Source organism: Octodon degus, unplaced genomic scaffold (genome assembly GCF_000260255.1).
Source record: "Octodon degus isolate 3935 unplaced genomic scaffold, OctDeg1.0 scaffold00310, whole genome shotgun sequence".
NCBI classification, from domain to species: Eukaryota; Metazoa; Chordata; class Mammalia; order Rodentia; family Octodontidae; genus Octodon; species Octodon degus.
This window is the reverse complement of record NW_004524886.1, coordinates 1,194,925-1,218,309: the sequence shown is the minus strand read 5'-3', so window position 1 is coordinate 1,218,309 and position 23,385 is coordinate 1,194,925. Positions and strand designations below refer to the sequence as shown.

The following is a 23,385-nucleotide window of genomic DNA, read 5'->3' as shown; positions in this document are numbered from 1 at the left end:
GCAGGCACACCCCTACCAGGCTCAGTCCTCAGATGACAGTGCTCTGTGACAAGAGGAGCTGCTCCATTGTGGCAGGGACTAAGATGGTTTCCAGTGGGGTCACAGGACAGATGCGGGGGTGGGGGAGACAGGGTTTGGTCTGATCGTCTCTGCCTGGGACAAGCAGTCTACACCTGCTTCCTCCACCTCCCACTGCTAGGGAGTGCAGAACCCATGCTGGCTGCCATAGTAGCCCAAGCAGGAAGCCCCGGCTCGGGAACACCCACATCTCACAGATGGGGAAACTGAGGCCCAGTGAGACATAGGTCTGGCTCAGAGGATGGAGGTCCTGGGGCTCAGCAGTTCACACCCACCGGCTACACCTGAGGCTCCCACACCTGAAGGCTGAGGCCCAGCCCCCAGGGATGCAGGTGGCTCAGGAGAGCTAGGAACAGTGGCGGCCCCTTCAGAGAGGCCTGGCATCAGAGTAGGTGTCACCTCCTGGCTGGCTCCATCAGGGGTGAGGTGGGCAGAGTCCTCCGAGGCAGCCTCTGTGGAGAGGAGGTCAGCATGGTCAGGCCCACGTCTCCTGTGGCAGAGTTGGACCTCCAAGGCCACCCACCTGTCATACCCAAGAGCCACCACCCAGGACCCACAGCCCAACACTGTGGTACACCTCCTCTTCCCAGAGCCACCAGATTGCAGCCCAACCTCAGCCCCTGAAGCCCAGACCCCAGCACCCTCCATCCCCTGCTGGCCCCACACTGACCCTCAGGCTGACCCCTGGGCTGGCTCAGGGCCATGCTGCACTGCTCAAGTCCAGACACCCAGGGCAGCTGGGTTGGGTGTCCAGGTGACCTCAGTCACATCACCTCCCAGGGTGGCCCTCACCCACCCCACCTGACCAGCAGCTTTTTCCTTTTCCTTTTCTTCCCTTTCCCTGGCTCTCTAGACACCCATGGGTGCAGCTTCTTGATGTCCATGCAGCCAAGTGCCCAGGGCTGCCGACTACAACCACCTTCCCCTGCTTGAGGACCCCACATGGCTGGAGATGCCACTGTAGGCCATGCTCCACAGGGCTTGGGCTCCCATCCTCCACTCCAAGGTCAGCAGGACCCAAAACAAGCCCCAGCTGGACCTATCTGGGTCAGGGGTGATGCGGCTGTGCACAGACCCATGCATACGCTGGCCCCGCGCTGGCCCTGATGACGTGTCTCCTCCCCATCCCTCACCATCTGAAGACGTGGATCCACACACACAGGGCACTCGCAGACCCCTGGGCCACCCTGGAGTCAGAGGGCAGGTGGCCTGAGCTGTGAGCGTAGAAGTAAGAAGGAACCCACAGCAAGTACAGGAGTCAGTTTATTGTTCACAGGGCCCAAGACAGAAGATCACACAGCCCAGAGCGGCATGGGGCAGCCGGCTAGAGCCGCAGGACAAATGCTGGTGCTGGCCAGCGTCAGCCCCACCCAGCACCCAGCACCCAGAAGGGGATGAGGTCTGTGAGGTCGAGGCCAGGCAGCAGGGCAGGAAGGCTCATTCCAGGTCACACAGGAACTGAAGGAGTTCCAGGGCTCTTGCGGCCCCAGGCCTGGTGTCAGTGCACATACGGTATGGCCCAGGACACAGGCTATCCCTGCTCTGGTGGCAGCACAAGCACAGTTCCTGGCCCCAAGTCCCACAGTGTGGCCTCAGCACTGGGAGGGGCTAGGGCCCTCATCCCCACCCTGGCGGAGGTGCAACGTGACAGTCTCGCCCACAGTCCCAAAGCCAACTGTCTGGGTAGAGACCTCCGTTTTGAAGTTGCTCTTACTGCCATCTGCAGACTGCTGCATGTGGGCACAGAAAGACGACATCCAGGGGGTGCTGTCCCCTGGCCTGGCCTCCTGCACAAGGAAAGAGAGGCCCTCAGCCCCAGGGACCCAAGGCCCCCGCTGCAAGGAGCCGGGCCGACGCCCCAGGCTGAGCAGGACAGGCCGCCCGACAGTGGGCTCTCCAATCTCTCTCTGTAGCACTGAGACCGTGCATGGGGGATCCCCAGAGGTGTCAGGCACAGGGTCTCTGCAGCCGAAGGTCTCCCCTTCCTTGGGCACGTAATCCTCCAGGTCAGCCAGGGTCAGCGCACGACCATTATGAGTGAGGATCTTGGGGTCACGGCCCTGGAGGTCATGGATATCCTGGGGCTCCTCAGTCACAATCATGCCTCTGTCCTCTTCCTCCTTTCCTCCTCTATCCTCCTCCAGGGTGGCCCAGGCCACACCGCCCTGGTCCATGCAGAGGACCAGGGGCTTCCCAACACAGGCAACTGCTGTGCCCTGGCCCAGCCGTGTGTTGTTGGAGTTGTTGGCGTTGGGATCCACAGGCCGCATGACGAGCTTCCCCCCAGGGCTGCTGGGTGCCTCTTGGGTGGGCGATGTACCCTGGAGGCCTCCTTTCTTCACTCGAACCTCAATGGTCTCCTCCACCTCCACCCACTTTGAAGTTGGGCCCTCAGCCTCTGATACAAACAGTGTGGGCACGGCAGGCACCCAGCCTGGCTCCACCTGGGGCCTTCGGGGCCCGAGTGGGGATGGTGGCTTTGGGGCCTGGGTGGATGGCCCTGGCCTCCGTGGGCTGGCAGGGTGGTAGAGTGGCAAATGGGATGGGGACTTGCTGGGGGACTGGCGTCTTCCACGGGGACTCTTCACTACAGTGGTGATGGTCTCCTCTCTGGTGGGGGAGAGGGCCCAGGAGAGATGGACCCACAGACCCATGGCCTCCGCAAATGCCATGCCACATGTAGATGCCAAAGCCCACATTAATGAAAGCAGCAAGGGTTGAGGCTGCACAAATCCCTACACATGCACATGAGCCTGCAGAACTCTCGTTCAAAGCCAAAGAAACAAGGCACCAAGGCCCATGTGGTTAACTTCAGCTCTAGTCATGGCAGCAAAAGGCCCAGGCTACAGCCCACAGGCTGGCACCTCCACTGTGTCCACCAGTAGGTCCCGCCAGCTTAAGGTGGGACACAGCTTGTGCCAGGGCCATCCATCACAGCCCTGGACCCCTGAAGTACTCTGGTCTGCCCTGGGGTGGTCCTGATGCCTTCCCAGGTATCAGCAGGGCCTTTGGATGCTGGGTGGATTACAGCTAGACCCACTGCTTGGCACATTGCCCTGGCTGCCCCTGGACTGCAGCCTGCATCTAGAGGTAACACCTGGGATGGTCACTCAAGACGCCATGGCAAAGGCTTTGTCTCTCCTCCTTGGCTTTTGTCTAACTCAGGGCTCTGTCCAGGATGGCCCCCCATCTCCAGTGTCCAGCAGGACAGGCTCTGCCTCCTCTGGCCCTCACCTAAAGATGGGCACTGACTGCTCATGTAGAGGACAACCTGCTGTGTTCTCACAGTGGCTAGGGCATCAGGCCTGAGCTACAGCCTCCCAGATGTCAGCTGTGCTGCTGGCCTTGTGCTGCCCCCAGGAGGGCAGAGGGCCCAGGACAGGGATGACTACCTCTCTCCCCTCCTCAAGCTTGGAGGTGAAGATGGGCACTCTCCACACCTGGCCCAGACCAGGCAGAGGTGTGACCACCCTCCTCCAGGTCCTCTGCTCTTCAGTACCCATGTCTGTCACCTGGGAGTGGTAACAGTGCCCCTTCTGGGCAGTACGGGGACTGGCCAATGCAGAGGTCTGGCAGCTCCTACTCCAAGATGGTGCCCACCTACGATGGGGTGCATTGGGCTCAGTCTGCTCCAGGGCAAAAGCCAAGAAGGGGCTGAATCAAGACTCCAGCAAGGGCAGCTTTAGCCCTTCTCACAAGTCGAACTTTGTGAAGGTGCTGAAGAGGCCCTGAATGTGGGGCTCCCACCTCCACCCAAGGTCCTAGGCTCACAGCCTCTGCCTCCTCGCCCTAAATACCTCGGCCCCACAACCCTGAAGGTGCTTGGGGATGGAGGAAGGGTCAGCAGGTATGGCCCTGGGCATGGCTGACTTCCACTTCCCCAAGCTTCAGTTTCCTTCAAGGGCTGAGGGTTGTTATCCATCTCTGCTGCACTATTTAACTTAGATCCAGGTGAATAAACAGGCAACCTCCACTGCACTAGACCCATTCCCATGGCTATCAGGCAGGACATCCAATGCCCTCATTCCAGGAATACTGTCTCCAGCCAAGTAAGGATGCAGCCCTCTGTCCCCATGCCATCCACTTGGTGGGGCTCAAGCCAAACCCCTGGCTGAGTCGCCTGGAGCTCAGCAGGAGCTCGCAGGGAAGTGGTGAGCATTGGGCAGGAGTCCACTGGGGGCCTGTGCAGGTGGCGGAAGCTCAGTTCTACAAGGTGGGGGCTGTACAGGAATCTGGCAGCATCTGCAAGCACAGGTGACTGAGGGGGAGCAAGACTGTGTGTGGAGGTGCAGCAGAGGCCAAGGCACACAGGCATGGTGCACGAGTTAGTGGCATGCAGGCCACTGCAGTCAGGAGGGGGGTTAGCAGCACAGCAGCACTTACATGATGACGGTTTTCTTGGGGACCTTAGTCTCCTGTTCAGTGACTACAAAGAGAACAGTGGGATAGCGAGGGTTACAGACCCACAGCAACCATGGGCTCAGCGGTCTGCATAGCCTGGCAGTGCAAGGGAGCTAGGTCCAAGCCATGACTGGCCATGGCAGTTGGGCACAGGGCTCTGAGTCTCTCAAACTTGTGCTGAACAGCTGGAGTTGGGGGGCTGGGCAGATATGCATGCTACTCATGTGGGAGCTTGGCTTCTGCCTCCACCCATGTGGTGGTGGAGGGGACCCTGCGAGCATATGGTCCTACTCTCAGACATGTAAAGCAAGACTCAATGAGAGGATGTGAGTGGCTAGAGCCACGCAGACTAGGATGACACCAAGAAATCCTAAAAGACCAAGAGGGGCCTCTCCAGGAGTGGGGCCCAGAGTCCTGACAATAGCACATAAGCTCCTCCCAAGGATAGCCCTGAGAGTGACAGGAGAGTGCTGTGCCCATGGGCAGGTGACCTCACCCCTCAGGAGCCCCTACTCAGCATCTCTCCTAGGTTTCCCTACTGTGTCTCTTCCTAACAACAGGATGGGCCTATGGTTCCTGCCCTCAGAGGGAACTCAGCTCCTAGGACAGGACAGCTCATTCAGGGCCAAACAGGGCCTCTCCCATGCATCCTGAGGCCTCAACTCCTGCAGTTTTTGGGTGGGGCACTGGACTCAAAGGTGTCCCGCCCAGCCTGAGCAGCTGGGCAGCAGGCAGCCCATCCTAGCAACCCCTAGAGCTGCCCTGTGGGGAACCTGAGGGGGCTCAGAGACTCAAGAGGCACTGCAGGGACCATAGCATACAGCATCTGGTTCCAAGAGCTTCCACTTTGCTACACAGAGAAAGGCTTTCTCTAAGCAGCTGGTGTGTCTTAAACCTATCTTGTATATGCTGCATGTGAGTTTAATATATGTACCCTGGAAAGCTACACTTATTGTGCATGTGTGATATGCACACATACATATCTTGCATTTATGTTACATTGTACATGTATGCACATATATACATGTCTGTGCTGCATCATTAGTGTGTGCTTGCACCTGTGTGCGCTGCATGTGTCAAGTGCATGTGCCCACACATGTATTATGTGCCATGTGTACACTGCTCACATGTATTACACACCTATGTATGTATTCATGTGCTAACACATGTATCGGTCTGTTTGCAAGCTCAATGTATGCATATGTGTATCTCTATGCTCTAATGTGTGCCCATGTATTTTTGTATGTATGTGTTCACATGTGTCCTACATGGGTACATATGTGTATCATGTGCCTGTGTGCATATGTGTGTGCATATTCATATGCATGTACCTGGAGATAGGTGCAAGTGCTCACATGTGTATCACATCCATGTGTGTGCATATACAATGCTTGCATCATATGTGTGCCTGCTCGTGAGCATGCATGTGTGTACATGTGCTTGCACATGTGTATCAAGTACCTTGCATGCATGTGTTTGTCTGTGTGAGTGTGCTCACAGGTATAGCATTCTCCATGTGTCTGTGTGCATGTGCTTATGAGCCATGTAACTGTGTGCATATGTGCACATGTTCATTTGTGTATCTTGTACCTGGATGTTTGTGCTTGTTCGTGTGTGTGTCAGCTGCAAGTTCTGGACCTGGATGAAGGGGCTGGGTGGCAGCCAGCACCCTACCTACAGTGTAGGGGTGGGAACACAAGGGCTTCTCCTTTACACTCCCTCCTGGTCCCACTGCTCCTGGAATGGCAGCTCAGACACTGTGGGCTTGTGGCCCTGAGTGCCAGCACTGGGCAGTAAGTATTTGTGACAGCAGGAAGAGCAGTTGTGTGAAGCAAGGCTCACAGCCAGGCAGATGCGTAAGCAATGGGCCGTGCCCACCAGGCTGCAGAACGAGGTGAGATGAAGCTACAGATAGGAGTTAGAAAGCAGGGTCTGGGCTCCACCACCAGGTCTCCAGTGCCAGCCCCTGGCCTCACCAAGGTGCTCATGATGCATCTGGTCCTGGTGGCTCCAGGCCTCTTTCCACCTTGCAGCCCTCCTCCACATGCAGAAAGACCCCCCCATGACACCCAGTGAACATGGGCAAAGGGTGCTTCCCGACTAAGACGGGGTGCACAGAAGTCAGTGGCACAGAAGTAGGTGTACCTGGTGCCACAGGCACTGTCGTAGGCTGATGAATGTCGTGGCCTAATGGACACAGGCCAAACAGAGGGACATAGGGAGACAGGTGTTTAGCCAGGTGTTTAGTCCTGGCTGCATGAGAGACAAGGAACAGGTCCTTTGCTCCCCGAACACAGTCTCCATCATGGCTACAAAGCACAAATGCCTGATTTCTGGTGCTGAGGGAGACTGATCCCGTGGAACTCACAGGACTGGGCTGGTGGATAAGCAGGGTGAAGCTCCACCAGAGCTAGCCCTGCCTCTGCTTGCATGTCCCCAGAAATAAGAGGCTTGCCACCACCACCCTGGGCAGACCCTCAGGGAGCAGCTCCAAGTAAGCAGCCCAGCACAGATGCCCCCTGCCCTCCTCCACACACTGGCTGCCTATGCATGGCTGAGCCAGCTCAAACCCTGAAGAATAATGATGCCCAGGACCCCTTTTATCTCTGTCCTTTATGAGGTTCCTCTGCAGCCAATCCACTCCCAAAACCTCCATCACGGCCATAGGCCAGGCAAAGACCCACGTCTGTACATCCATGTGGGCCCCTCTTATACCAACAAACACTCTTCCTGCTGCCCAACCAAGCACAGGTGTGCTCATGCTGCTATCTCCTAGCTCTCAGCTTCTCCTACCAGCCCCACAGGTGCTAACAGCAGCCCCCTCAGCTCCAGCTCCAGCCCTTTCTCCTGAGACCCCACCCCAGCCCCAAGAAGTACAACCTAAGCATGAGAGGTAACATTCAGCATCCCTCCCCTGAATCCTGCCCAGTCCTACAAGGGAGTCAGCCTGAGGTGTAGCCTGGGAGCACCAAGGTGGCAGGACCTACCTTCCACAGCAGCCATGAGTGGCTCCCTGTGCTGCTGGTCCTGGGCCCGAAGCACAGGACTTTGCGTGCTCAGCTCAGCACCGCCCCGGGCTGTGCCCAGCCTGTTCACCAGCTGCAAGAGGACAGCAGAGGTGCACTTGGACTCTGCTTCTTGTGGAGCCCTCGAGGGCCTTGTGGGCACCTCGAGGCCATGTCAGCATCTGCAGCACCCTATCCCCACCTTGGCTGTGCCCCGATGGGGACAGGGCCTCCTGCAGTGATGGGTACTCCCCAAGGAGCATGGATCTTAGACTGAGTTTTAATTTTAGTGGACTTCATTGTAAACTTAAGCACTACATGTGGCCAATGGCAAATACATCAAAAACGGTCCCTGGCTTCCCATTGCATCCATGAGGCGGGGTCCTCAGCCAAGGCAGAAGCCACACAGCCAGGGCTGGGGGCCCTAGAGCTCCAGTGGTGCCTGGCTGTGGGGGTCCCCACAAGAAGCCCTGCTCCTGGCCTGTGGACACAGAGAACAGGGACCAGGTACTTCACCCGGAAATGATGGCAAGGGAAACCAAGAAGTAGGGGCCCTGCAGCTGCAGGAGCTAGAAGGCTGGCTGCAGGCAGGAAACAGCCAAGAACAGTCTGGGTAGGGGTGACCTCCATGGCTGTGCCCCCCAGTAAGATGCACCCCCTCACCTCCTCACCTCGCACTCATAGTGCCCCAGGTCCTCACGGCCGGCCGCCCGGATCACCAGCAGTAGCATCCCGCTGCGGGGCTCGCTCAGCATCCCATACTTGCTGCCTGGGCTCAGCAGAGCCCCATCCCTGTACCATCTGGAAGCCACAGAGGCCATGAGGCGAGGCCACCCCATGGTGTCCTTCTCAGGGCAAGCTGCATCCCCAGCACCCACTTCACAATTCAGCCCAGCCGTCCCCCCAGCCCACCTGATCTGAGGGTATGGGGCACCCTCGATGGTGCAGGTGACCTGGGCATCCTCGCCCTCCACAAAGGGCCCAGCCCAAACCTTGTTCACAAACCGCGGTGGGACTGTGGTGAGAGGAGGTGGCAAGTCAGAGGCAGAAACAGAGACCCAGACAAGCATATAGACACACAGGGGTGGTAACAAGAGAGAATGGCGAGGGGCAGGTGTCACACTGGGTCCACTATGTCCCACAAAGTGCCAGCTTGGCCTCTCTGAGACCCACCATACCAGATGCTAGGCCTGCAGCCCCCAGAGCACAAGCACCTGCCCACCTTGCACCAGGATCTTCCCCAGGGTGCTAGCACTGCCGGCGGCACTGGCTGCAAAGCACATGTACTGGCCGGAGTCCACTCCTGTGAGGGTGTCCAGGATGAGGGCACATGAGCCATCAGGGTCTTCAATGAGGATGTGGTGAGGATCCACCTCCACCGGTTTCCCATCTAAAAGCAGGGCATCACACTGTCATGGTGATGGAGGGGGTCTGGCCCAGGTCTCCTGCGTCTGGGTCCCCATCTGTTCTGTCACTGCCATCTGTCCATTTCCTGTCACTCCTCTCTGCGTCTCCACAAGAACACAGCCAGATCTGTCTCTGTCCCTGTCCAGCATGGACACCAGCCAGAGGGGGTAGGTGGGGGACCTATGCCTACAAGGACAGCCACGGGAAGCCTGACTCTTGATCACCCCTTTCCTGAGCCCTGTGACTCCTCAGGAACTCCCTGGTGCCAGCCAAGTCCAGCTCACACCATCCCAGCTCACCCCAGTTTCCACCCAGCACTCTCCTGTCCTCTTAACCCATACGGCTCCTGCCACTGGAGGGCACCCAAGAATGCCACAAATCCCGCCCCCCTAAGAGCAGCTCACACCCATCACCCAGCATCCAAAACCTGGACCACCCAGAAAAGCCCTTGTGACTCCTCCACCACCAAGTCAGGGCCACCCTAGCAGATCTTCCCTGGAGCCAGACCCTGAGGGTCACCCTGATTGCCCCTCACATGGTGCCCAAGCAGCACGCACACAGCAGAGCCCAGTCTTATAAATCACCCTCTGTGTAAAATACAATAGAAGATTTTTAAAAGGCTGAAAATAATGAAGAAAAGGTGATGAACCGTCTTCCAAAAAAAGAAAAGTGAAAACTGAAAATGTCACACTAATCACCTGTGTTTGCGACAGACTAACTTCCTTCCTCAGGAGGGGATGTCACCCTCCAGAGAGCCCTGTCTTGCAACATCCACACTCCCAGGCCTATGTGTCCACACATCCCAACAATGTCCATGGCCTCCCCACACCCAGAGCCTGAGTTCCACCGTGCCAGGAACCTCAAGCAGGAACCGCAGGACACAGATGCGCAGTTGCCATCTGCCCACCTGCATGAGGTAAGCTCAGGGCACTGGCCTCTGCTCCTGGACAGATGGATGTCCCAGATGTCTCGCTCTTCAGCCACAGACATGTTGGAGGGATGTACCCATCCAACAGTACACACCCATGAAGAAGGCCCAGGAAAAAGCACAACTACATCTAGCCCCAATCCTTGTCCCCTCCCAGTGGGCTGATAGGGAAAGAAGGGCAGATCTAGGTCAGCAGATCCCAAGGCAGCAGCGGTAAGGTCACGAGTGGCAGTGGACTACTGCCAGCTCCCTGCAGCTGCTGCCTACGGCATGAACACAGCAGCCTCTGGGGGCCACCACACTGACCAGCAGCCCCAGAGCAGCAGTCTCACCACACTCTGCCTGCACAATCAGTTGCAGGCATGTTGCCTTCGCCCAAGTCTGGTGGTCTCTGCTGTTTTTTTTCCTTCCCCCTGTATATTAGAGGTACACCAAGCTATGCCACATGGAACAACCAGAAACAAAGCCGCTGCCCTTGAAACACTGGGCAAGGCTGTCCCCTGACAGATGAACTCTTGCTGTACTGAACAAAAGCCACAGAACACTGCCTGGCTGTGCAACTGATCAGCCAGCAGGCATGAACCATGGGGCAGGCACGTGTCTGTGTGCACAGCCTCCTGTGCGTGTGTGTGTGGTATGTCTGTGTGTGTCTGTAGTGTTTATGTGTGCACAGCCTCCGTGTGTACATGTGTATGATATATGTGTGTGACTGCAGTGTTTATGTCTATGTGCACAGCCTCTGTATGTCCATGTGGTGTCCATGTGAGCCTGTAATGTTTATGTATACACAGCGTCATGTGTACATAATTGTGGTATGCCTGTATCTGTAGTGTCTGACGTGAATTTATGTATAAATCCATCTTTTGTATGTATGTATATATGTGTACATAGGCATGGTGTGTACTGTGTACCCAGTATATACTTTGTATATATGCACATTATCTCCGTGTGTGCATATAAGGATCATGTCACACATGTGTGGTATATGTGGCACAAACAGATAAAGCGTGTCTCTGAGGTTATATGCATTGTTTGTGTACACGCATGGGTGTGTCTCTTCGCGGGTGTATGCAGTTTGCACGTGCCCTCACAAGTCTGTGCATGCAGCCCTGCAGGGTGCAAGGCTCTGGCCCTGGGCGGCTGCACTAGGTGCCCTGACCTCACCCTGTGGCTGCCTCTCCTCGCAGACCCACTCCTTCCACTCATTTCCTCCCTCTGGAGACCCTGGAGTCACAGCCTCAGCCCTCTGGGCCCTCATTCCACATCTACCTTGGCCAGCAGCGTTGGTCAAACACATTGCCTTGTCTCAAACCGGGTTGCACCTGGGGCCTCGACAGCCGCACCTGAAACCATGCAGCACGCCAGCTGCCTGCTGTCCCCTTGCCAGGCCCTGTTGTCTGCAGTGGCTGCTCCCCTATGTGCTCCCACCTCTGTCAGTGGATTCACCGCAGTGGGCCAGTCCTTGAGCCTCCTCCTGGACCCAAAGTCCCCAGCTAGCCAGGGTAGCCTCTAAATGCACACAGGACACAGCACAGTCCCTGGGCACAGCCCAGCATGGTGGCAAGGCCCCCACTCTTCTCCATGTCCTCAGGTCTTCCTGAAGCACAGCCACAGTGATGGATGACCTCTGTGTCTGTCCCTCTGCTGCTCAGGACACCTCAAGGCTTCAGTGCAAAGCCCCCTCACAGTGCCCAAGGCTCAGGGTCTCCCCTGGCTGGCAACACCCCCTGCCACAGACAGAATGGGGCCATCAGGCAACTCCACCACTATGGCAAACTGAAAGCTCACAGGGTGACGCTTGGGCCCCGCTCGCTAGCCTCAGTCTGGGTCCTCGGCTATCGTAACCCTGGCCTGCAAGGCACATGAGCCTTCTAGGGAATGGGGGAGCAAGGCGAGGGTTAGTGTCTGCCTCAGCATCACAGTGGCTTTCTGTTCACCAGGCTCTCAGACACAGTGCCTAGAAGCCGTCCTGGTTGTTACTCTGTCTCTGTGTGTCCTCCCCCACTCACTCCTGTAACTTGATGTCACGAGCTTCTCTGCATGTCACCTGTTCCCAGACTGTCAGTGCCTGGTCACACCGCACCCGTCCAGGTCTCTCATGCCTCAGCCCTGCTGACCTCACACCCATCCTGGGCCTTTGCAGCCACCTCTCCCTGGGGGGCTCTGCCTGGTGCAGGCAAGCATCTGGGCAAAGAGGCTGAGGACCCCGGCCCCAGACTGTACCTTTGAACCAGCTGACCACAGGCTTTGGGGTGCCCACCACACGGCAGGCCAGCTTCACTGTCTCACCCAGCTCAGCTGTGCAGTCAGCCAGCTCCTCTTTAAACTCTGGGGCACCTGCAAGGACACACGGGCACTTAACACTGAGAGGAAGGTAACGTATATGGCCCCCTCAGGTCTACCCTGGCAGGCTGCCCCAACCCTGCCAGTCACCCCAAATCTGCAGGTATGGCTACCATCCAACACCCAACCCAGCCAAGGTAGGAGTAGTGCAGGACAAAGGAGGAGCTGTGTAGGAGATGCCATGCTGGCTGAGTAACAGATGTGGTTGCAGACCCCTCTCACCTGACAGGGGTCCACAGATGCCCCCACCTGGGGTCCACACGTGTTCTCATCCCCAGTGAGTCAGCTCATGTGAATCAAGCCCAGCCAAACATGTGCTCAGGGATTCTGGGAAGCCCCTGGAGAGCCCCCACAGCCCCAGTGCTGACCTTCTAGGAAACTCCCAGCTGTGGGGAAAGCCCAAAGCCAGGCCATGTGAGCACCCTAAACCCAGTCTGACACCAACACTCACTCCACACGGGCAGGGCCAGGCGCTGCTGGATGCCACAGATCTCCTTCACCCACGAGCTCTTGATGACAGCTGTCCGTGCCTGCAGCAGGTATTTGCGTACAGAGTCCTCACGCTCATGCCACACTTCGAAGGCACGGTCATCCCCCTCCACCTGGTCATTCAGGTCGATGCTGCTTAGCTGTAGAAGGGTGTAAGCATCAGCAGGAGGAGGGCTTGGGAAGCTGAGTGCAGGCCCCTGCCCCGTAAGGCCCACCTAGGGCTGCGGACCTTCATCATGGTGCGGAACACATAGCTGAAGGTGTCAGTGCGTGAGTCCCGCCGGGGTTTGCAGATTACCAGGTGATGGCGGAAGAGGAAGACGTGGCGGTTGTGGCCCTTCCAGGGCATCCGGGCTCCCGGGGCTCCCTCCCACACAATGAAGTGGCCCTGGGGAGGCAGGTGTTTGGTCAGTCTGCATACCCAGCCCCAGTGCGCAACACAAGCCCACCCCCACAGCCATGGCACACCTGGCGAATGGGCTCCCCAAGAGCTTCTAGGGTGCCAGGGTAGTTCTCCATGAGAGACACGTGCAGCCTGTTCTCCGCTCTCTGTGGCAGTGCGGACACCACGGCATAGGCTTGCTCTAGCAGCGCACAGTTCTGCCGGTTGCGGGCCTTGTTTCGGATCAGCTCCTGAGGGACAAGGGGCAGTCAAGTGTGGAGAAGCCCCAGCCCACTCTCCAGGCCCATGCTGCCAGCTCCGAGGCCCCACCTTCAGCAATGCCTGGTAGCGCTGTACACGCTCCACCGGCTGTTCCAGGTAGTGCTGCAACGGGAGTGGTGGGGGCTGTGCGGGGTCCTTGGCCGGCAGCATTTCCTCCACATACTTCTGCAGGGAATGGGATGAATGTCAGATGAGAGCACACACACCCCTGGCTGGGGTCACTCGGAGAATCAGGATGGCTAGGTGACACAGCTCACACCCTGGGCAGCCCAGGACACTGGGCTCTGGAGCATTGGGCAGGGCACCTTGTAGAACTCCTGCACTGGAGTGCTGACAACCACGGCTTCAGCCTGCACCCGGCCCACCAGGAACTCCAGGTACTTCTCAAAGGCCTCCTGGTTCTTGATGAAGCACATGGCCACATCATCATCTGTGTCACAGCACTGCAGCTCCTTTAGGAAGCTGCCACAGAAAACATATGTTTAAGGCTCCCACATGTACTGTGTACCCATGTATGTGTGCATACATGCATATGTGTGCTGCAGTATGTCTATGCCACACAGTGTGTTATGTTAATGTATGCTTACCTGCACATTTGTAACGCCTGTACACGGGAGATACATGTGTGTGTGTACATGGATGTGCAATGCACACCTGCATGCCTTGCATGAGTGTACAAGACAAGTATGTGAAGGTCTGTGCATGGGTATGTATGCAAGACATATGTGTGCACGTGTACACATATATGCATGTTCTTGGCACAGACAAGCATGTAAGGGTGTGCACATGGTGGGTGAGGGGTGCATGTGTTCACAAACTCCCACAGGTGTATGTGTGCATGCATGTGAGGTTGTGTGGCAGGCTTCCTGTGTGTAAGCTGCTATGCACATCATCCGATAGTAAACTGGGTCAGGCAGCATGTCTTGCCCATCTCTGCCTGGCCCTCAGCCTGCAGCCCACCTGCTGTGGAAGCGGCCAATGTCCTGCACATTGCGGAAGATGACCTCCTTCTGGCTGGCCACAGCCGTGGGGACATGGGGACAGCGGTCCAGATGCTGCATATGGTGGCTCTGGAGGAAGTGCAACTCGCCCACAAACTCCTGTTCCGAAGTGAGCAGCTCCCGGATGACAGTACTGGGAGAAGGCCGGCCATGAGGGGACTGGGGCAATGTGGCTGTGCCTGTATCAGCTCCCCTGGGGCCTCAACTCCTTGTGCTACTCAGTGGGGCAAGGCCTCCTGCTGCAGCTACCACTGCCTATCCAAGGCAAGTGAAGGGTATAGAGGCACCCCTTCCTCCACCCAGTGACCCTGCCAGTGGGATGTCACAGGACCGGGGCAGTGAGCTGCCTTCTGTCCTCAGCCTATGCCACCCAGGAATGACCCCAGCAGTTGTGGCCCACAGAAAAAAGCATGTGGAGCCCCCAGGCCCCAGCCACAGGAGCCACATTATGGAGACAGGCTGCCCTGGCCCTGCACACTCTCACCTGAGCTTTGACTTATACTCATCTTCAGACATGGCCTCCCCAGGGAACTCAGGGGTCTCAGGGGGACCCCACTCCGGTGACAGCTGTGAGGGCAGGTGGAGGTTAGGCTACAGCCCCACAGGAGGATATGACCAGTGACCACCCATCTCCTCTCTTGGCACTGGTACCTTGAGCCTCTTGTCCAGGTAGGCGGGTGACACCCAGCCCTGCCGGGAGGGGCTGGACTTGGTGGGCTTGGTGCGCACAAGCCAGCGCAGTGGGTGAGCAGCATCCAGCACCTCTACATACTGCCCCTCCCGAAGCACGATGGCATCTTGTTCAGCCCCCAGAGGCAGGTAGTTGGCAGTGACCATGTAGATGTCGAAGATCTGACAGGGAGGGTGGCGCACTGAGCAGGGCAGAAGAGGGACACCAGGCCACCAAGGCTCCAGCTGCCCTCAAGGATCTGAGGGAAGAGGGAACTCCAGGCCTGGCAGGCCCAGATTTTAGGGCAGGAGTATTGAGGTGACACACACCTCCGGGCTGCCACCCACAGTGGACACCAGGCACAGGGGCCTGGTGATGGGGGCTGGTGAAGGGGGCCACCACACTTCGTGTGTCCACATGCCACCCACCACACTGAGACCTAATGGGGCACTGCAAGCACTAGACTCATCCAAGTGCGTGGACAGGCCTCTACCAGGAAGCCAGTCTGCAGGACCCGACGGGGGCACCCAGCTCAGCCTCACGCCTTGGGAAGCCAAGGCCTGCCAGCCTGCCCCTCCACCCTAATCGCCCACCTCACCACGGGAGTCCCCATCCTCGGACTCTGAGGAGGACTCCTGCACACTGGATGAGGGCCGTGACCTGCCATGCCGGGGGGATGCAGATGGAGTCTTGGACTCCTCATCACTGTCACCTCCAGGCACCTGAAGCTTAGCTAGAGGGAGAGGGAACCAGGATCACAATGCCCTAGAAAAACTGTCCCCAACTGCCTCAGACCCCAGAGGCCAGGACAGAGCCAGGCCTGGGGGCCTAGCACAAGGGTTCACAGTCCCCACACCGCGGACATGGTCTCACCCTGTGTAATCTTAGCAGACACCATCTCAGTGATCTGTGAGGTGAGCTTCTGCAGGAACTCCTCTGTGCCCACTTCGGCAAGGCACAGGTGGCCACGTGCTTCCTCGGGCACCAGGGCCTCCCCTTGGGGGGGCACACAATTACCCAGCATCCTGCAGGGCAGCCTCAGCTGCAGGCCAACAAGGGGCTACCCTACAGGAGCAGCAATGCTTGGCCACACAGGGCCGGAGCCAGACTGGCTCGTGAGCATCTGGGTGGGCTGAGGTGTGGACAGAAAGGGTGGTGGGTAGGAGGGATCAGGGCTGGCCAGAGGGGCGGTGGGTGACCAGGGTAGCGGGCACTGCCAAGAGACAGCAGGTGGCTGGCGCAGCTGCAGGGTGGAGGGCGAGGGATCAGAGCACAGAGCCGAGAGAGGGTCAGACCCACCATCAGATTTGTGCTGTGTCTACCCCCAGACCTGGTACCTAGGCACCCACCAGCCTGTGGGACCTGACCTGTCCCAGGTGCGCACAGGTCAGAAACAGCTCTAACCCAGACCAAGGCCGGAGCTCACCCCTGAGAAGATGGACCCTGACCCAGAGCCCACAGCCAGCTGGTCCTGGAGGCTCTAGACCTGGGCAGCCCTCACCTACACTCCCACCAGCACAGGGCTCGAGTGCTCACCCTTCCCATACCTTTCCTCTGCCCGGCTGGGCTGGTGACACCCACAGACTCTGACATCTGTGCAGAGATGGCTTGAGTGGTCCTGAAAGAAAGGGGCATCCTGAGAGGCTGGGGTGTATGACAGCCCACCAAGGCTTGGGGCAACAGGTCAGGATGCAACTGTAAGGGTCCCTGTGCCAGCAGGTTCCCAGGAAGTCCCCCCATTACAGTGTGGAAACTGAGGCACAGAAGGCCTGCTTGGGAAGGGTGTTCCTATCCTTATCCTAGCCCTTGTAGTCTGGCCAGGTCCCTACTCACCCCTGCAGGAAAGAGGAGATGAGGGCTGCCTTGGCTTTCTCTGGCTCCTCCTCCCGGGGCCCTGTCAGGAGAGCACAGACCTTCAGGCGAGGCCCCCGACCCAAGCCCAGGCCGCCCTGCTCAGCTCCCAGCCGGTGACCACACTGCCACAAGAGGGGACAGGGATGGACCCAGGAGGCTGAAGTGTATCCCAAAACTGCTGTGCTGGGGGCCAATCTGTTCCTGAGGCCCAGACAGGTCCCAGGCCAACAGGGAGAAAGACTATACCCCAATGTTGCTAATACCACCCCCACCCCACAACCCACCCCACTCACGGCCAGAGACATGCAGACTAGCAGAGCACAGAGCCTGGCCGGCAGCGCTGGACACAATGCAGGTGTAGATGCCCTGGTGCTGCGGGCCCACATCCAGCAGGACCAGGCTGTGCTGCTGTCCCGAGCTGGCCATTGTGTAGCCTGGAGTGCAGGGACTGATCCACAGCACACCCCTCTCCATTTCCTCCCGGAGCCAATGCACAGTGGGGACTGGGCAGCCTGGGAGGGAAGCAGGAACCCCATGGGAGTAGATCCAGGTCTGGCCTCCCAGGGACACAGCGTACCCTGGGCAGGACCCACCTGACCCCAGAGCCCAGGGTGGCTCCAAACCGTGCCCCCCGCCCCCCTCTGGAAGATAGGTCCAGCACCTAGTTCCAGGGACTGCAGGAATCAAGGTCTTTATGGGAGTGCTATTCCTGACTCTCTGGGAGGAGGTAGAGAGTTATCACCCCGAAAATCACCTACCTTCTACCTTCACAGAAAACGTGATGCTGGAACCTTGCTTCACCTTCTTGGGGGTGAATTTCTCCAGGATCCGAGGTGGAACCAGCTGCTCATGAACATCTGGAAGGTGTAGGGCACTCACTAGAGGCACCCCAAGAACCTCCACTGTGCCTCTGGCCCAGGATGGCATCTAAGCCTACCTACCAGGGCCACTTACCTAAGGCCAGCTTCTCCTCTGGCTCCTCAGGCCCTGGAAGATACAGGGGCCAGACATCAGCGGCACTGCCCCCTCAGCCACAGGATGCGCCGCAGCACCATGGAGCCCCAGTTCGTGGGCAGATGCTCCCTACCCCTGGCTGAGACATCAGCTGGTGGGCCAGAACAGGCAGCAGCACCCACCCACCCCTATAGGGACTGGGGTCTCAGCTGGAACTATCCCATGCACACTCATGCATGTGGCAGCCAAGGGTCAGTCACACTTGTGAAGCAGGGTAGACCTAGGTCACACTTGGAACTAACTTCCAGTGACAAGAGGAAAATGTGGACCTTTCTTTGCCAAAGTCCTTTCTCCATGTGGTTCCACAAAGGGGCCTACCCCTCTCCCAGACACCTGCCCACTCCAGCCACAGTGATGCTGCCCACGGGGGACACTATCAGAGGGCTACAGCTCTGCCTGAGCCCTGGAGCACCCACCACAGACCAGCAGCCGGGCTGATGAGTAAGCAGCGCCTATGGCATTGCTGATATAGGCTGAGTACTGGCCAGTGTCCTCCCGGGTGATCGTAACAATCTCCAATGTGTGCAAGCTCTTCTTATTGGTCATGCGGACATGGGTAGATGGGGTCAGGGGTTGACCATCCTTGAACCAGTACAACCTGGGGGCTGGGTAGCCTGGGAAGCAGAGGGCAGCAGTCAGTACAGGGCCACCTCCTCATGGGCACCACGTGTCCAAAGGAGAGAGCCCTGTAACCACCATGTCACTGTCTCCTTGCATCCTCCTACATGCCCACCTGAGTCCACTGCCCATGTCCCAGCCCTTACCTTTCACCTTGAGTTGAAACTTAGCCAGGTGTGTGCCTACAGCCACCCGCAGGTCCTTCAGCTCCTCTACCACCTGAGGCAGCTGCCCCTCATCTGACTCTGTGCCCTCCTGTTCCCGGCTGGTGGAAGGACAAACACAGGGGCAGTCAGTGAGTGGACCAGGGAGAGGGCCAGGAGGGCCACAGAAGTAGAGGTCAGAGGTGGGTGGAATCTGTGGTTTAGGGCAGAGGGACAGAGGCCACTAGGCCTGATGGGAGGCTCCAGGACCAGCTGGATCAGGCCACACCCCATCGGCTGGGCACTATAGGTCCTGACCATCAGCCTCTACCATCTGCGAGACTGCCACCCAGCCAGGTGTCTCCAGTCCCCAAGCAGCCCCACCTGGACAGGTATCCCTGGGCGCTGAAGTAGGACGAGGTCTCTGTGGCATCGGCTGCAGTATCGTAGTCTGTGCTGGTCACTGGGGAGGAAGGGAGAGCTGGAGGTAGCCAAGGACAGGGCTGAGCTGGGAGTCCCTCAGCCCAGTGTCTGGGAGGAGCAGCCACCTATGGTTGCCCCAGGGTGGGTCCCAGCCCATGGCTTACCACCAGCCCACCAGACTGTCACTGTCACAGAGGCTTCCTAAGCACCATGCAGTGACAGTGAAGGAACTTCATGCTCTATTCTACCAGCCAGGAGGCTGGAGAGATAGCAGAGACCTTGGATCTCAGGCCATGTCCACAGCAAGGCCTGGATACACCTCTGCGATGGGCACAGCCTTTGTGTCCTCCACAGACTGATCTTAACATTGACCCCTGGCTTTGCCATGAGGGGATCTTTGGAAGGGGTGAAGCCCTAAAGTGAAGCCTTAGAACCAGGTCTCACAGAAAAGTGGGCATGGTGGTGCATGCCTGTAATCCTAGCACTCAGGAGGCTCAGCCCAGACTGCACTGTAAGGGCCCCATCTCAAGACAAAAAGCAAGAAGGCTGGGCATGTGGATCAGTGGTAGGCAGCAGAACGTTTGTCGGCATGCTCTGAGTTCAATCTCTAGAACCATGGTAAAATACAACAAAAACCACAAACTTAAGGAAAACGATAAACCAGAGTTCTAAGACATTCCATTAACTTTAAGGACAATGGAAATGATATTATAGTACAGCAAAGAATACTGTGATTAAGTCACGGAACACCAGTAACAAAAACTAAGATCCCTTGGCCCCTTTCCTGACAGCCCCAGAGGGTACTCTGTCTTGTTCTCTGTTGGGAGCCCCAAGAAGCTAGGAAACTGATAAAATGTGTGTAGGTAGGATTGGGCCTCAGGCCTAAAGCAAACAAGATACCTCAGTCCTGAGAAAAACATCCTGTTGGGTTCAGACCAGCTATTAGTCACTAAGCAATCTCGTGTCATGTGTTACAAACAGCAAAAGTATAAAGGATCATTTTGTTGTTCGTGGAGTTAGTCTTGTCCATCAGGCAGACTAGCGACCACCTAGCCCAGCTTTTGTCTTCTTGTCTATCTTTCTCATTCCTGCTGGCGTGTCTCCCCGGGTAGAACCATTCTCAGTAAGACCAGCGGATCCCTACAGGTTTCGGCTCCTGGGAAATCCTCACTGGAGACACGAGGTCCCAACCCTGCCTGGGCAGACACCTGCACCCTAATCCCACCTGGGCAGCACTTACACTCTACGCGGAGCTCAGCCTTGGTAGAGGAGACGCCTACGCTGTTCTCAGCGAGGCAACGGTAGACACCCATGTCTGTGGGCACCACGGCGGTTATGATGAGCTGGTGGCCACCCTGCTGGTCCTCATTGATCATGTAGTGGTCGTCCTCCTCCAGCAACTTCCCATCCTTGAACCAGCGCACACTGGGCAAGGGCTGGCCTATCACCATGCAGTCAAAGCTCACAGGGTACCCATCCTGCACCTCTTGGTTCTGCAGCTCCGTCAGGAACATAGGGGCTGAGGGTTGGCATAGGCAAACCCAAGTCACCCTAGGCAGGTGATGACCTCAGCGGCTCTGGCCAACACCTAGCCCAGGCGCATGCATAACATGCAGCATTCTCTAGCTCATCTTCACGCCTGCAAGCAAAAGGGGCTAAGGCTGCCTGCTGACTTCTCCCTTCTCCCCGCTAATTATTCCTTCTCAGACTCCAGGTTTCCACTACCAGAGGCAAAGGGATGGAGGAGAGGAGCAGGCAGGAAAGGTGATGGCTGTGTGACCTGAGAGGTCTCAAGTGTGGAAGTGCTCAAAACCCAAGAGAAGCTTCCGGCATCAGGAAGCTTAGGGTCAGCACCTAGGACCTGCTAATGTCCCAGAGATGTGTAAGTGCACGTTACATGGGACAGTTATGTTCAACTGGGGGGGGGGGCAGGGCAGACCACAAGGAATCCTCCTTTTATTACACCCCAAAGTCTTATGAAGGGAAACAAATCTGCAGGAAGCAGCTGCTCGTGTTCTCATCGTAAGAGAGGAACCTGAGGCTCAGAGGCTGACGCAGCCGCCCCAGGGCCAGCACCCAGTATCCCCCGCAGCACTCTTGGGACTGACTGCAGGAGCCACTGCTTCCAGACACTGCCAGCCTCCCTTTCTTCCCTCCTCAGCCCCCGCACTGAGTGTCAAGGCTGCTGCCCACTCACCAGCATTAGAGGGCAGCAGGCCAGGCGCTGGCTCCAGGGGCATGGCAGGGAAAGGCGCTGCCTTGCGAATGTGCATTTCCACCACCCGAGGCCCCTGCTCCATGAGGCTGATGTCCACCTGGGTGCCCATACTGGTGAACATGTCCTGAAAGCAGGTGGCAGCCCGACGGGCCTCTTCAAGGGCTTCAAAGCGGATGCAGATGAAATGTTCATCCTCACGGTAAGTCTGCCCATCAGGCTCCTCGGGCTCTGCAGGGCCCTCGTCTGCACTGAGGAAGAGCTCCTCGTCTGAAACCTCAGCCGGGCCCTTGGTGCGGAAGAGCCAGTGCAGGCGCCGTGTGGCCCGGCGGAAGGCTTCATCCAGCTCAGGCCCTGAGGAGCTCTCAGCCTCACTCTCCGTGCCACTGACTACCACGTAGGCACTATGGCTCACTTGGCCGAACTTGCTGCTCACCTGACATGTGTAGTGGCCAGCATCCGTGTGCCCCAGGCCAGTGACCAGCAGAGAGCAGGTGCCATCCCCAAGCTGGTCAATGTGGTGGTGTCGCCCATCTGTCAGCTCCATGCCATCCTTCAACCAGCGGGCCTGAATATCTGCCTTGCTGGCCACCACACACTCCAGCCGCAGGTTATCACCCACCTGTGCTTCCGTGTCCCCAAAGGTGTGGGAGAAAACAGGCCCTTCCTGCTGCTTCATCTCCTTGCGGACCTTGTAGCCCTTGAAGGCAGCCTGGATCTTCACAGCCGCCTTGTCCATGGGGGGGTCGCCCAGACCCTCAGCACTAGAGTCTCCCGGAGGTGAACACACAGTGGTGGGCTGCTCTGACTGTCTCTGGGGCTTCACAGAGGGGGCAGCAAGGGGCCCAAGCTGGGGGCACAGAATGCAATGTCACACTAGGCAGGTTGCAGCATCAGAGCCCAGTACTCTGTCCTGTCCCCACCCACGGGCAGCCACACAGGCATCACTGAAGACCAGGTACCCATAGGCCCCTCCTAACACGGCTGTGAGGAAGAAGAGGAGCCAGTCTCAGTTCTTCAGAGAGCTTCAACAGCAGCACAAGAGCTGTGGATGTGTGTATAGAAAGTGCATGTATACCCAGAAAGACAGACGGGCAGGTGAACGCAGGGAGGCTCAGCAGGCAGAGGGCAGCTGAGTGGGCTGAGGAAAAAGGCTTGAGTAGACTGGCCAGTCAGTAAATGGATGGAAAACAGTGGAACATGGATGAGTGGATGGCTGCGCAGATGTATAGGCAAATCGACAGATAACCAAACATGAAAGTACAAAAGGGAGGAAACATGGATGCATGGGAATGGGATGGATGGGTGGGCAAACAGAGGAACAGACAACTGGATGAACTAGAAAACTGAAAGGGTAGAGAAATAGTAGACGGACGTAGGGGACAGTCCAACCAACAGACTGGTGCATACTCAGTTACAGATGCGGTGGATACAGGAGTGATAGATGGCAGGTGAGGAAATGGACAACCTAACAATGGACAGATGAGTAGAACAATCATGGATGGGTAGACGGATGGGGACAGGCTAAGTGGACAGATGAAAGACAGTGGGAGGGGCCGGGGAGATGGCTCAGTAGAATAAGCACTCCTCCTGGTTCCGCCAGTTCAATCCCCGGTTCCGCCAAAACAAAAAAGAAAGAAAGAAAAACAGTGGGAGATCACAGACAGAGTGGATGAGGGGCAGATGGACTGATGGATGGCTACAGGTGGGACAAGCTCACCATACTGGCTGGAACGGGGGCCCCAGGCCTGCCAGCCTTCTTGAGGTAGGTCACCAAGGAGGGTGTGCCTGCCCGAGACTCATCATCCGAGCTGGTGTGTGAGAGGTCAGCCTCTCCAGTGCGAGCTAGCTCGTCTGCCGTGGAGTAACCCTCAGAGAGGTCAGGTGCCACCTCCTCTGCCTCCTGCTGCAGGCTCCGCATGCGGCTGTCCTCCTCGGGCAGCTCACTGATGGAGTCCAGTGTGGGCTCGCGGCTCAGGCGGCGCTTCCGGGCCAGTGCCTCCCAGAGCAGGTGCAAGTCTCCCTCCTGGGCTGCCTCTGGGGGCAGGCTGGGCTGCATGGGGGCCTCATCTCCAGAGCTGGGGCTCAGTGCCACTGAGGAAAGCAGGAGACTAGTCAGTAGGCTAGGGTGG

General features: G+C 57.7%; 1 protein-coding gene across 10 annotated transcripts in view; it reads right to left on the bottom strand.

The window, feature by feature from the left end:
* The window catches only part of Obscn (obscurin, cytoskeletal calmodulin and titin-interacting RhoGEF), a 94,148-nt gene that overhangs the window by 11,306 nt on the left and 59,457 nt on the right, over positions 1-23,385 (bottom strand). For all 10 annotated transcript variants that reach the window (XM_023707743.1, XM_023707744.1, XM_023707745.1 and 7 more), the window contains 27 exons: positions 22,974-23,347; positions 21,236-22,103; positions 20,279-20,557; positions 19,000-19,078; positions 18,619-18,737; positions 18,271-18,468; positions 17,795-17,827; positions 17,599-17,697; positions 17,134-17,352; positions 16,820-16,880; positions 16,534-16,604; positions 15,860-15,982; positions 15,580-15,719; positions 14,968-15,168; positions 14,801-14,883; positions 14,276-14,449; positions 13,621-13,777; positions 13,364-13,480; positions 13,120-13,284; positions 12,881-13,039; positions 12,614-12,791; positions 12,043-12,156; positions 8,707-8,874; positions 8,397-8,499; positions 8,156-8,285; positions 7,467-7,578; positions 354-530 (listed from right to left, as the gene is read on the bottom strand). In XM_023707743.1, the coding sequence (XP_023563511.1) occupies positions 354-530; positions 7,467-7,578; positions 8,156-8,285; positions 8,397-8,499; positions 8,707-8,874; positions 12,043-12,156; positions 12,614-12,791; positions 12,881-13,039; positions 13,120-13,284; positions 13,364-13,480; positions 13,621-13,777; positions 14,276-14,449; positions 14,801-14,883; positions 14,968-15,168; positions 15,580-15,719; positions 15,860-15,982; positions 16,534-16,604; positions 16,820-16,880; positions 17,134-17,352; positions 17,599-17,697; positions 17,795-17,827; positions 18,271-18,468; positions 18,619-18,737; positions 19,000-19,078; positions 20,279-20,557; positions 21,236-22,103; positions 22,974-23,347 (4,701 nt within the window). The remainder of the gene's footprint in view (positions 1-353; positions 531-7,466; positions 7,579-8,155; positions 8,286-8,396; positions 8,500-8,706; positions 8,875-12,042; positions 12,157-12,613; positions 12,792-12,880; positions 13,040-13,119; positions 13,285-13,363; positions 13,481-13,620; positions 13,778-14,275; positions 14,450-14,800; positions 14,884-14,967; positions 15,169-15,579; positions 15,720-15,859; positions 15,983-16,533; positions 16,605-16,819; positions 16,881-17,133; positions 17,353-17,598; positions 17,698-17,794; positions 17,828-18,270; positions 18,469-18,618; positions 18,738-18,999; positions 19,079-20,278; positions 20,558-21,235; positions 22,104-22,973; positions 23,348-23,385) is intronic.